Raw genomic sequence first — 13,756 nt, 5'->3', positions numbered from 1 at the left:
ATGTCTTAACCACATTACCGAAAACACTAGCGCCTTTAACATGTTGTTGTCTTGGCTCCGAATCCCCTTCCCTCACTTTTTCACGTAGTAAAATTTTACTTCTCAGATGTGATCCAGTTCAAATATCATGTAATCTGTCAAAATGTTCCTGGCTTTCCTGCATTCCTTCTTCTAAGTTCCCACATGAGTTTGCAGGCACCTCCATTACAGTTCTTAACAAATGATTTAGTGATTATCTGTTTTTGTATCTGGCTCCCCAACTAGACCTTGAGTATTCTGGTCAAGGACTCCACCTCATGTGCTTATCATCCATAGTTCCTAACCTTCTAAAGAGTTCTCAGTCCCTAATGAAGACAGGATCTCAGCTATTTAACTGTTTCTTTCACTCAGAGATGGAATATAATAATCAGTGGGTTCTTTCAGGGAAACCTTAGCCATTTAGAAGATAGGAAGACTTTTGGATTTAAGTTAACTATATCCATCTGGATACCTCTTAATTGGCTTAAATGAATCCGGATCCTATCTTGTGATTTCACCAGCAGTTTGGTGTACATATCTTTGGGCAAAATATTGCGTTTAGTTATCCTGTTCTGAGCCCCTGGAGAGCACAGACCAGGTCTTATTCATCTGTATATAACCCACACCACCTATACAAGGTAAATGCTCACTAAATGTTCATTAAATTGAATTCCCAAAATGAATTGTATCTTAGTCTGGGCTGCTTCAACAGAATACTGTGGATGGCGTACCTTTAACAACAAACGTTTCTCACAGTTCTGGAGGCTGGAAAGTCCAAGATCACGGTGATGGCATATATTCAGCGTTTGGTAAGGACCCTATTTCTGGTTTGCAGAAGGCCATCTTCTTACCGTATCCTCGGGTGGAGGAGAGAGAGAGAGAGAGAGCTCTCGTCTCTTCCTCCTCTCATATATGCACTAATTCCATCATGGAGGTTCCACCCTCATGACCTCATCTAAATCTAATAACCTCCCAACAGCCCACCTCCAAACACCATCATATTGGGGATTAGTGCATCAATATCTGAATATTGGGGTGTGGCACAAACATTCAGTCCATACCAAGTTGCCACACTGATATTTGGCCACATGTTTTAATGATCCATTTGTGTATTACCAATAAACAAAGATAAACTCAACTGAATTTTCAAAAAAAGAATCAAAGAAGGGAATACTTTCCTTGACAACATGCCTTGAATACAGAAATACATTCTTCAAATTAAATGTCTAAAACAGCTACCATTCTAATCAGGCAAGTTAGTTTACAGAAAAGAGCAAAACATGCCTCATACCTCCTTTGTTTAGTTTGGGGACCCATAGCTACTTGTCACCTCTACTCCCATGGAGGAGGTTACTGGTTTATCTAAATCTACCTCCAGGAGGGCAAGGTGCACAGTGTTGTCTCTCCTCTAGAGGGACACATGCGAGGGGTTCAGGTTGGGACTAGGCAGCTTCCTGGTTCTTCTGCCCCAAAGTAAAAGGTACAGAATTTGAAAGGAGAAAAAAAAAATCCTAAATCAATACAAACCTTTCATTACTATGGAAATACTTCAAGTGGGGGGAAGGGGATTTGGGCAGCTCTGTACATTAAAACATTAAAGACCCGCTACAAGAATGAAATAATGTCCAGATGTCAAATAACTAGAGTGCTAATTTCTAGATTTTTCTCAAAATGGGGGAAAACCATGGCACAGATGTTAGCACGACTTTTGTGCTAGCATTTGAAAGTTCTCCTAACATTTTTATGAATAAAAATTAGGACTAGGGAAGACTAGAGGGAAAGTGGGGGAGGGGCTTTTGTGTATAATTACAAAATATTTGCCATTTGTTCCATTTTGAGAGCTTACATTCCTACTCCACTTAAAGGTGAATTCCACGTAAGAAGTTACTGGTCAATTTCTACCAGGACTCACTCACCTCGCCATTTTCAGGAATCTCACATAGGCGTGCAAGAGACTATTTCTAATACCGCTCGAAAACCACCATGTTGTCAGGCTTCCTGCTTTTCCCACTACGTTAAAAGTCCTCACTTCTTTCCTCTTACCCTTTTACACAGGTTCTCATTTGTAACTTTTAACTGTATTTTCCTTCTTCTCCCCCTCCTCTTCTTCCCTCTCCTCTGAATTAAGTTTTCCATCGTTCCTAAGTATGGAGCTCTGAACTACATAGAGAACACTCTATCCTGAAGATTTTTAAATGTGAACCATGCCTTTCACTGCATAGCCTAGTATTGGTAATAAAGTACAACCTTACTGATTCAGTCATCCAAGCAGCAAATATTCTAAATTCAGAAATAAATATTATACTGTTGGTTCAGATTCTTGTAAGAAGTATCTTGAAACACAAAGAGATTGTCATTTTCTCTGATCACTATATCCTGCTTTCATTTTGCAATTCTGCATGCTTCAGCTTTTGCTCAGAAACTCATGGGTTAGGAAAATGAAGCTACAAATTTAGCTTTCTGGTGGATTATATGCAAAAGGTTTTTCCTTTTTCCCTTTTACCCAAATGTTAAAATCATTTTTTTTCTAGCTCCTTTGTCACTATGATCCGTATCCTTATGTTCCCAGAAAAGAGGAAAAGAGATCACTACAATGGAATCTACTAGAGTTTCTTTGGGATCCTGCCTTTGTTATGAAATATAAACACTCCTCTAGAGAAAAGTTTGTCCTGCTTGGATTATATTTCACTAGTGCTACACATTCTGTGATATCTCCAGAGCTGCCTCCATCACTATTTAAAAAGTTTTGGGTTTTTTTCTCCCTCAGGGAAAGATATACACAATTGAGTCCTGATTTCCAGTGTCTTCCTATCTATATCCCAAACTTTGCCAAACCATCAGCTAGGATCTCACTAGGACACAACCAGGTGTGATGTATAGTGAACATGGAGGCAATTAGTTCCTGGACTCCAGAAGGTTTCCAGGATAAAACATCAAAAATCTGACTCTTCCAGAATCTTCTCTTTGTGTTCTTTCAGGACAGACCCTAATCAAACAGAAGAGCTGACTCCATCCCAGAAAATACATTGCCCTAAATATCTATTTTCATGTGTCTTTAAGTTATAATGATCACCTCCATTATCACCTTCTGGGCTCATTAGTGAACTCAACATGAATTCTTCACTGCAAGTCACATGTTATCATGTGAAATGGAGAAAAAATAAGCTCATAGTAAAATATCAAGCTATTCCTTCTTAATAAAAACAAATAAGCTTAATGATAAAGATGTCATTTAAAGCTAATATTTTATCATTAATTTATAAGGGGAATTTATATTCAATTTTTAGAGCAGTTTTTTTTTTTGTTTGTTTGGTTTGGTTGGGGTTTTTGTTTTTTGTTTTTTTGTTTTTTTTTTTGCTTTTTGCTGGTGGCTTCCAAGCTAATATTTAGATAAGAAAAAAACTTCAGTATTTTAGTATCTAATAAAGTAAAGCATGTTCACATTTGTTTTGTCTTCATTTTTTCAGTGTCTATGAGTTGGAGATAATACAGCATGACTCCATTTTAACACACAAAAAATGGGGTTCACAGGGATACACACAGAGTGAACCCGTGGCTTCATTTACTCACCACTGGCCAAAAGGGAGCTAAAACCATTGGAGCTAATTTCTCCTGTTGCCTGGCCCCAAACACATTATTATTTTTTTTAATTGCATTGCCGACCAAAAATGAAACAAGACTGTCCATTTCTTCGGAATAAGAACGATTAGGGACATTATGACCAAGGAAGATCTGGTCTGGTATTCTAGAGACCTTCTCTTTCTCTTAACAGCAACGTTCAAATATACCATTGAAGTCCGATCACATAAGTAATACAAATTTGGAAGGAAGAGGCAATCAGTAGTATAAGTGAAATATTTTAAAATATCCCCTTTATTTTGAAAAGGACAGTATTCTGTGTCTAATTTTTTTTTCCTTTGCCAGAATGGTAATAATGAAGGAGAAAATAAATGTTGTCTTAGTTTTTCGAAAAATGAAAACTTACAAGTTTAGCAAACTCCACAAAGAATAGATCAAACGTCTCTACTATTTGACCCGCTACACCATACAACATTTTTTTGACAAGATTTAATTTTTAGGGACTAAGAGAAGTTACACTTATGCAAAATATGTATTTGTCCGTAAGAAGTAACACATCAAAAAACTCACATAGTAAAGACATTTTCTAGGCACAAAATACTCTTAAGAAGGCATGAAATTTGGCTGCTCCCTAAACTTCAGCGGTTCTCAAACTTGAATGTGCATCAGAGACTTCTAGAGGACTTGATGAAACAGACTGTGGCCTCACCCCACAGAATATAATTTAGTCGTTCAGGGTGGGGCCTAAGACTCTACATTTTATAAGTTTCCAAGGAATGAGATGATAACACTAGTCTGGGGCACGACATTTTGAGAACCACTGCTTTAACTCAGTGATGTGCTCAACCACCGTGGAAGTCTCAGTGTACCTTGCCTAATCTTTCCCAACAAATATGTTGTGTTCTCTGTGTCAGTTAGTGTTTCCACAGACAAACAAGATGACCTCTAAAATAAAGTGTTATCTTTATCACCTCTGAGCTGTACAACACTTCTTAAAGCATCACGACCTTTTAGGTATTTAACACATGAAATAAAAAATATCGTGACATAATTATAATAGCTTTGCTTCTTAACGTACACATTTGACAGTTGGAGGGTAAGATGAATACTGTATTCGAAGACTCATTGGTATCTAGGATTCTTTGATTTGATGTTAAAAACAAAGTGTGGGTATAAGCAGGCAGTCTCCATCCTGAGGACTTACCTGTGACCGGTGCATCGATATCCAGCAAATTTTTTTCCTGTCGAAGAATTGAGGCCCCCTCTGTTATTATTCTCAATGCAACACTCTCTTCCAGCCTGCCCTCCTTCATGAGATGTGCCTTTAAGATATCCACACGAGGCTTCCCATCGTTATCGAATACTTCTTTTGCTGTAAGTCGGTGACTTGGAGGAAATGGGACAGCTGAAAGGGAAAAAATCAAATTGTTACATTAGCTAAACCCAACAGAAGTTTCAATAATAACTGCCAAATACCTTTCTCTACTACTAACCACTTATTGGAGTGTTTTGTAAGTTCCCATATTAAAATACAACAAAGGCTACCAAAAAGTAAAGACTGCCTTCTTTCTTTGATTCTAGATGCAATGCGATTGCTGAAAGGAATCACTTGCTGATTCACCCAGTCCCGATCTCTTGCATATGAGATCCTGATTAAGTTTAATAAAGCAAAAAGATAGAGGTGTTTCTGTTAAGCAAGAATCAATTCAACAAAAGAAAATAGTTTCCATACATCCAACCATAACTAACCCAGGAGATGATGTTTCCCCACTGGGAAAAGGTCTGCCAGACCAGATTTAACCCTCCAACTAAAGTCACACCTCAGAGTAAACTGATTGACTCACTGTTTAAGAACAGAGCAAGAATCCGAGAGCAAAAAGGTATAAATGCACTGATATTAAACAGGAAATCAGGATCCGTGTGTGCATGTGCCAAAGGGTCATCTTGAACACTGAAGGGCAATATGGTGTCAGGGAGGAGACTCAAGTCGTTAGAAATATGACATAATGACAAATTCAACTCACCACTCAGACTCAGAACCAACCGTTCTCTCTTTCGACCATACCCCCATACCTCAACAGTTAAGAAGCTCTCTTACAGCTACTGTCATTCTTCACATCTGTGAATACATTCATCCACTCATTCAGCTGGAGGATATTCACTAAACTCCTACAATGTGCCAGGACATCCAAAGATCCACGGTTAGAGATGGTATCATGAAGGTTAAATTTCTAAGAAATGGCCAATGAGCCCCTTCATTGAGGCTGTCATTGTTTGTCTATTTCACATGAGCATTCATTACTGGAAAACAACTCAGAGATCTGTTAGAAATCTCTCAAAGGACCAGAAACACAGTTTCATGAAACTTTCCTCTGCCATATGCAATAGCCATATGCATTAGAACATCTCCATATAATGGTTCCTCTTTTAGGAAGAACACTTGATATTAAGAAAGAAACCTAGACCCCTTATTTCTTAAAAGTTTCTCTCAAAGAAGCAAGATTTATGGCAAAGCTATAGCAAGAAATTTTGTGCAATCTCACAGCATGGATTTGTTATTCGAGAGAAATTGTAAGTACTTAAAAGAAAAGAAAACTCAGGAAATTAACCTGTACTAATGGTGCAACTTGATTTTCTTAATAATCCAAGCATATCTATTTAACTAAGCTGCCAAAATGAAGTGGCAGAAGGAGACTAAGCGGATAAGCATGAGGCTTTTGCGGTCAGATGAATCTGAGTGCAAACCTTGGCTTTGTCCACTCACCAGTTTTATGACCTTGGGCAAGTGAAATCACCTCCTTTAGCTTCAGTTACCTCACCTGCAGGGTGGGGATTACATCTATCTGAGCGTTGTTATAATAACTAGAGTACACAGTAATATTAGCAGCGAACATTTATAGAGTGTTTATCTTATGCCAGGTATTGTTTGGGTAATAAAGGCCGACATGACAGTAAAGCTGTAACATGAGTAAGACACACATACATCTGTTTACATATAAATGTACTTAGTCCTCATAACAGTACGGTGGGGGAGAAACTTGAAGCTTAAAAGTATTAAGCACTTTGCCCAAGACAATCACCTGACCATTTGTACGTAGACCCAATGAGTATAAACTCCAGCAGTCTGATGCCAGAATACCCGTGTCTACAACTTCCCTACACGGCTTCTCAAAAAGAACTTAAGACAGTGCTTAAAAAGTGGAAGGTCACGAGGAAATCACTGTTGAAAACTGAAATTCTAACAAATACTGAAAGGTGTTTCTTATAAAGACTGCTTTTATTTTCAAAAATTATTTGGGGCAGCTTATAATAGAATACATAATACAAAAGCATGACGGAAAATAAAACACAAAATGCAGAATGCCAAAGCGTAGTGGATGATAACGAGAAAACGCAAGAACTAAACAAGGAGGAGGAAAAAAAGAGGAATTTAGGTCATTAGACTTCAGGCATTTGGGGATTTTTTGTTCATCTTGTTCCTTTCCTTCCCCGGCTTTTCCCTACCTAACAGATACGCTTGGTAAGAAAACATGGAAACGTTTCGATGGCCCTGTGTATTTAGGGGAGTCTTTATGTACCATTTGAAATTAGAAAATATCTTACCTGGCAACTCCTCCAAATTCCCCAGATATATATTGGGGAATGGAAAGGAAGAAACTTCAAAAGGATGCTTGGAGTATGGCTAAGAGCTGACTTTTTTTTTTTTTTTTTTGAGTTAATTCCCAAGGTAGGAGTTGGACAACTGTGGAGGTTTACAATCCTCAGGCAAGAATCCTAGGAGCACAGCAGGGTAGGAGGCTGATTTGTTATCAGGCTTATAAAGGCAGTGGGTCTCTGCCACCCATGTACTAGCTGGCCTTCTTAAACTTGAGCTAGATCAAAGAGTTAAACCTGAAAGAGTGGAAGCCTTTAGAAGGTGAGAGGCAAAGGGAGCGCACCTGAGCCGCATCACCTTCATGAATTAGACTTTCTCCAAGTCCCTAGGCTCTCTCAAACACCAAGATCACTGTAATAAAAGCTGCTCCCTCTTCGACGCCAATCTTTTATCTTCCAGTAATTGCTAATTCTAGGTAATCGGCTAAGGTAAAGCCACCTGCTCTGAAATACAGGCTCTGGTTCCAAATAAACAGGAGCAAAAAGAGAGGGAAAAGGCCAACCAGAGGGCTCTATTTCCAACTGGATGATAGGGAAACTGATGAGATGGGGCCTGTTACCAGATAAACAGATGGTAAGGCCCCCAGGGAACCGAGATGTGCAGCAATGATGCCAAGGTTTGAATGCAGAGATGCTGTAAGCCAGAGAGAAGTTTTCTGGGACAAAAATAAGAGTGGGCTAATATTTGTGAATCTGTACACGCTTTGCCTTCATAAAGAAAATACTAGCTTTACAAAGGTCATATTCATTTGCTTTCTCTGTTCACCTAGAGTCCTCCATGCAGATGGGTGACAAGTACCAAGCAAAAACTGCTTCGACCAAAGAATCCAATGTGCTTAGAAAACAAGCCTTTCGTTAACTCATAAAAATGGCTACACCTGGTATAATAAAATTGGAGTTCCCTCTCCCTCCGTTGCTTTGAGTATTACAAGTTGCTTTTATTGGTACGAGAGTACACCAGGATTGAAGGAGTTAAGTTTGTGCATGCTAATAAAATTTAGAAGTATCTGTTGATATTTGGCTGACTCTTGCTGAAACAATTTTCTTACAATTGCCCATTAAGTATGGAATATGGTGCAATAATAGTCTTCTTAGAAGTAGATAGAATCACTCTCAGCTTTTTTCACTCCACAATTTCCACTCAATGTCACTTTTTTCCCCCTCCAATATAACAGCGAAGTCACTAAAATTTAGGGTTATGTACATCCTCGACTGACTTCAAGCAAATTACACCAGTGGCTTTAAAGGCAAACAAGATACTGGACCAGGATTGTGTTCCCATGTCATTGATGGTGGAAATCTGCCACAGACTGATTTCCAATGAACAGGATATGATCTCATTTTTTCCCCTATTTGTTGATGCCACCGGAATGTTCATCTACCTGATACAGAGAAAGGTTACTAGCCTGGGAACCAAAATCATGTGTATCCAATATTGGCATCTATGTAATAATTACTGAAGTTGTTGTCAATTATTCATCCATCAGAGAGAAACACATTCCAAGTCAGAAAAGCCCGGTATCCAGAGTTATTCTAGCCCTAGGTTCTGGCTGACCATGGGGACCACAGCTCTGAAAGAGTCAGGTGTCTCCTCCTCTGATTTGGGCAAGATCAGTTTTAGATGACAGCTATGCACCTCAGTAGTCATAAGTGGTCTGCTCTCACTCTGGAGTATATCTAGGTATTTGAGGTTTCTGTTCCGCAAATCCGACCCAGATTAACCACTATCAAAGCTACTCCTACTATTTGATGGGAAATATCCAAGAGTCACTGCCATGGTGATACCTTCATTGGAAGAGCAGGACACCTGCTGCCTGACCTCTTCCTGGAATAGTCTTAACAGATGCTGCAAGAAAGAATCACAGGCAAAGAAAACGTTTAGCCTAGTGATTTTTTCAAGTCTTTGTTTTGCTTCATTTTTTTAGTAAAAAAAAAAAAAAAAAAAAAATGACACCTCAAGTATATCCAAAGGAAAAAAGAGCCTAAAGCGGCTCACTTTTCTTTCTTCCCTATGATCACTGTTAAGGTATGCTCACAAAATCCTGGGGTTCTTTGGAGCAAAATTAGAAAACTCTTAATAACTCAAAATTAGAAAACTCAAAATGAGAAGTCTTAAGTTAGACTGACCCCGGACAGCCTCATATGAAAAAAGAGGAAACTGATGTTCAGAGTGGGGTTAAGTGAATGCTACAGGGACACAGGATTATTCAGCAGCAAACCCGACACTAAACTTCAGGTCTCCTGGTTTGTACTCCAGCACTTTACCCTGTAAATCTGTTCTGTCCAATTGACTAGCAACATATGGCCGCCGAACACTTGAAAACCACCTGGTCCAAACTGAGATGAGCTGTACGCCTACAAAATATGAACTGGATTTAGAGCACCTGATATGAGAAAAAAAAAAAGAGTGTAAAATATCTCATTAATATTTGTATGTTGATTACATGCTGAAAGAAGATTTAGGATATATTGGACTAGATAAAATTTATTAATATTAACGCCACTTATTTCTTTTATTTTTTAATATGGATACTAGAACATTTAAAACTATACAAATGGTTTATACTAGATGATGATTGGACCATGTCGCATCCTTCTCAAGGAAGTAGGAAAATAGGGAAGAGTGAAAAGTATATTCTGTAATCTTTCTTCTTTTCTAACTTTGGTTCCTACAAAACTCCAAACTGTCTCAAAACTGCACGCTGGAATCACTTTAAAAAATTTTTTTTAACGTTTATTTATTTTTGAAACAGAGAGAGACAGAGCATGAATGGGGGAGGGTCAGAGAGAGGGAGACACAGAATCTGAAACGGGCTCCAGGCTCTGAGCTGTCAGCACAGAGCCCGACGCGGGGCTCAAACTCACGGACCGTGAGATCATGACCTGAGCCGAAGTCGGCCGCTTAACCGACTGAGCCACCCAGGCGCCCCGGGAATCACTTTTAAAAGTGAGTGATGCTGAGGGGCAATGTCTAGAAATTCTGATTTAACCTGTCTAGGATAGGGCCAGGGCAGTGGCACGGTTTTAAGGAAACTTGGGGTGAGCTGATAGGAAATCCAGACTGAGATTCACGGATCTATACCATAAGTAAAGGCATACAAAATGCCAGGCAGTTTCATTCCCACCCCCCAAACATGCTCCACAATGTCAATCAACCATAGCAGATACACTATTTTGCAAGTCCAGACACGTTTCTTCCACCCCTCTCTGTAATCAGAATGTGTACAGAAACAGCTCTTGTCCCATATTTCATGTGACTACTGTCTGCACCAGGGCTGTCCAAGATATTTATGTTGACACATGTTAAGAGACAGCTTAAGGATATCACATGTCAAACACAACTTAAAACACGTTCTGGCCTGACCTCCATAAATTGGCACTCCATTTCTCCCTCGTGGACATTTGTACATGTCACAAACTACTGTTCTAATCAAACCACATCAATCAACCAACCAATCAATCATCAAGCACCTACTAAGCACCTGCAATGTACTGTATTCAACACAAGGCAGTGAGAAGGACTAGGGAGAAGTAGGCAACAGAAAACAAATATTAGCAGATCCAGACTCTGAAGAGATTATCATGTGAGATATATATATATATACATACATATATATATACGTATATATATATACACGTATATATATATACACGTATATATATACACGTATATATATATGTATATATATGTATATATATATACATACATATATATATATATATATAAGTTTTTGCTTGAGATACCTGGAAAAGCATTAAACTGCAAAACTGAAGAACAAAAGTTAAAGAAAATGAGAGACAATGTAATATGTAAGGGAAAAAAATTGCCTTCATCTACTTTATGTCTGGGTTCCTATAAACTCTTAGATGCAAACACAGCTTTCTTCTGTCTAAAGTATATAATAAATATCTCATTTTTTAGGTGGCTCCAGAAGACAAGGCTCTGCCTTTAAGTAATGAAAAATAGAATATGTTAATTTTAGGATATAATACGCCAGCTAAAATATACAAAAGTAATGCCATGGTCAGTAAATAAAATTACTCTGAAATCTGATCCTGCTTCTGAATAAACAGTGAAGGGATGTATAAAAGGAAGTGCTGATGACTTTTCACTAAATTTCACTTGGGTTCTAATATTGAGCAATTAGGTTTGATTTATATTCTCCTGGGTTTACAAAATTTCTACCAGTATTGGGCTACAGGCTAATCCATGCACATGATATCTATATGCAAAGACACACAAAACAAATTGTCTAGGAGAGACAGCTTAAAAATTAACCACAGCTAGCCTCTAAGAAACACTGTAGGAACTTATTTACTAGGGTCCTACTTATGCCATTTCTGTGGACATTCATCACTTGTTTGTTTGAAAGTCTCTGGCTTTCATTACAGACATTAATGTCTGTCAAAATATGCTTACCCATCTCAAATGTGGTTGAATATTAATCTTGTAAACAGAAACATCCGGTCCCACTTAAACTAAAAAAAAATCTTCACAGTGCGTCTATAAATAAAACCCCAATTTATTATTTACTCGTGTTTTTTTTTCTTTACTACAGCTATGATGAGGTCCCCCATCCTTATCAAAGACCTCCTTACCCACTTTCTCTGAATATTAACACTCAGACCCAGAGTCTTAAAATGTATTCAGCTTTAGACACAGTATGTGTACTGATCATTTCACTATCAAACTGAATGCCTCATTTGGTTTTCCTGAATGTTTACATGCAAATACAGCACAATGGTATTTTATGTAACATCTCCAAAGTAATTATAAAAGGGTAGTATGGTGCTCGATGCACTTCTTAAAATAAGCGATCTTTTTTCCCTCTGGCTTAAAGAATTTTTACTATACACAGTACTTTTGAACATAAATCTGAAATGTGCTACAAGCAATTCTTTAATAAAGATCAGACATTAATTAATTAAAAAGAATTACTGTTCCAATACAAGGGATTTAATAACTAATTAGTGAAAATGAGCACCTTACAGTACAGAGTTCTTTTGTTACCTGAATTTCAAAATACTTTTCCTTTAAATATGCTTATTGATACATGGCCACTCCTTATCCTTTCTATGTACAACTTTTCTTATTCTCTGGCCACTCTGTACTCTTAAATCTAAGGACTCAGGGACATAGGGAAGGTGACAGTCTACTACCCCTTCCACATGTAAGGTTAGGTAGTTCAATCGCAAAACTCCACATTTCTGATATTTTGGTTAGTTCAATTTAATTACTAGAAAAATTGCAGTTGTCTTACATAATAAATTATGTAATACTTATTCAACATGAAAGATGAGTTGACAAAAGTTATATTTTAAGAATCTCAAAACATTTCAGCATTACTGAAAAGCTTAAATAAAATCTGATTTTTTTGTGGTGAAAATAAAAAAAGTTATATGTACAAGTCCAGTGCTTAACATGGTGGCCAGGGCAATCACAAATTAGTTTATACATGATAAAAGCAAAGTTATACTTACTGGTTTTTAATATATGGTATTGAATATTCAGATTAAACTAAGGATTTTAATTAAATATTAAGTACTTTAAATATTTAACTTAAATAGTTAAAACTTTTTTAATATATAAAAATTGAAGATGTGTCATTTTGTAAGCGTCTACTCTATAATTTTTTAATTAAAAATAGATAATGAGTCATTTTCAATTATATTAGCAGGTACACAACTATATGTATCAGTTCTCAATGCTAGATGAAGTGACTACAGCAATATTTTGAGCAAATGGTATTTACAGTAATCTCTAGAATAGAAAACTTATAGTAATGCATAAAATTCTAGTCACCGAGATAAACTTACATAGAAGGCTGTGTTTTTTTAAGATTTTATTTTTAAGTAATCTCTACACCCAACATAGCGCTTGAACTCACAACTCCAAGGTCAAGAGTCGCATGTTCTATTGTCTGAGCCAGTCAGGCATCCCAAGCACAGAGTTTTTTTATTTATTTGTTCGTTTTTGCCTTGAACATTGGATTTTTTTTAGAGAACTATGTCACAAAAAATGAACAAGTTACTTCAAGAAAAACCAAAACACAAACAAGATACTTTAAGACAATTTGAATTTATTTCCCAAACGAGCAGTTCCCTTGGAGCATGATAATTTTCCCTGAGAAATGAAAAGTATCTAGGGATTCTAAAACTTTCTTCAACCCAAGACATACTTTACCATTCAGAAGTCCTCAACTCAATGGCCTATGACACGCAATATAAGCCAAGGTCCTTACCTATATTGGAGTTGGACTATTTGACTAGCAATTCTTTAATACATGTAAAATTTAGAAATCTCTGTAATAAAAATAGCGAACCCTCCTAGACTTCAATTAAACTTGGAAGTTGACATGAAAAATCAATCTATGCCCACACACAATTCTTTTCCTTTCAAATTCATCATTCAACTCTAGATGCCCACATATTTTCTATGCCCACACATGCCCACCCACTGTCCCCATCCCTGTGGTTAAATCATCTACAGGCATCAGATTTTTTT

General features: G+C 37.4%; 1 protein-coding gene across 4 annotated transcripts in view; it reads right to left on the bottom strand.

The window, feature by feature from the left end:
* Positions 1–13,756, bottom strand: part of PPP3CA (protein phosphatase 3 catalytic subunit alpha) — a 325,335-nt gene that overhangs the window by 156,118 nt on the left and 155,461 nt on the right. For all 4 annotated transcript variants that reach the window (XM_003985136.5, XM_003985137.5, XM_045056052.1 and 1 more), the window contains one exon: positions 4,802–5,002. In XM_003985136.5, coding sequence (XP_003985185.1) covers positions 4,802–5,002 — 201 coding nt within the window. The remainder of the gene's footprint in view (positions 1–4,801; positions 5,003–13,756) is intronic.

This window comes from Felis catus, chromosome B1, assembly GCF_018350175.1.
Source record: "Felis catus isolate Fca126 chromosome B1, F.catus_Fca126_mat1.0, whole genome shotgun sequence".
NCBI classification, from domain to species: Eukaryota; Metazoa; Chordata; class Mammalia; order Carnivora; family Felidae; genus Felis; species Felis catus.
This window is presented reverse-complemented; position numbering and strand designations above follow the sequence as displayed.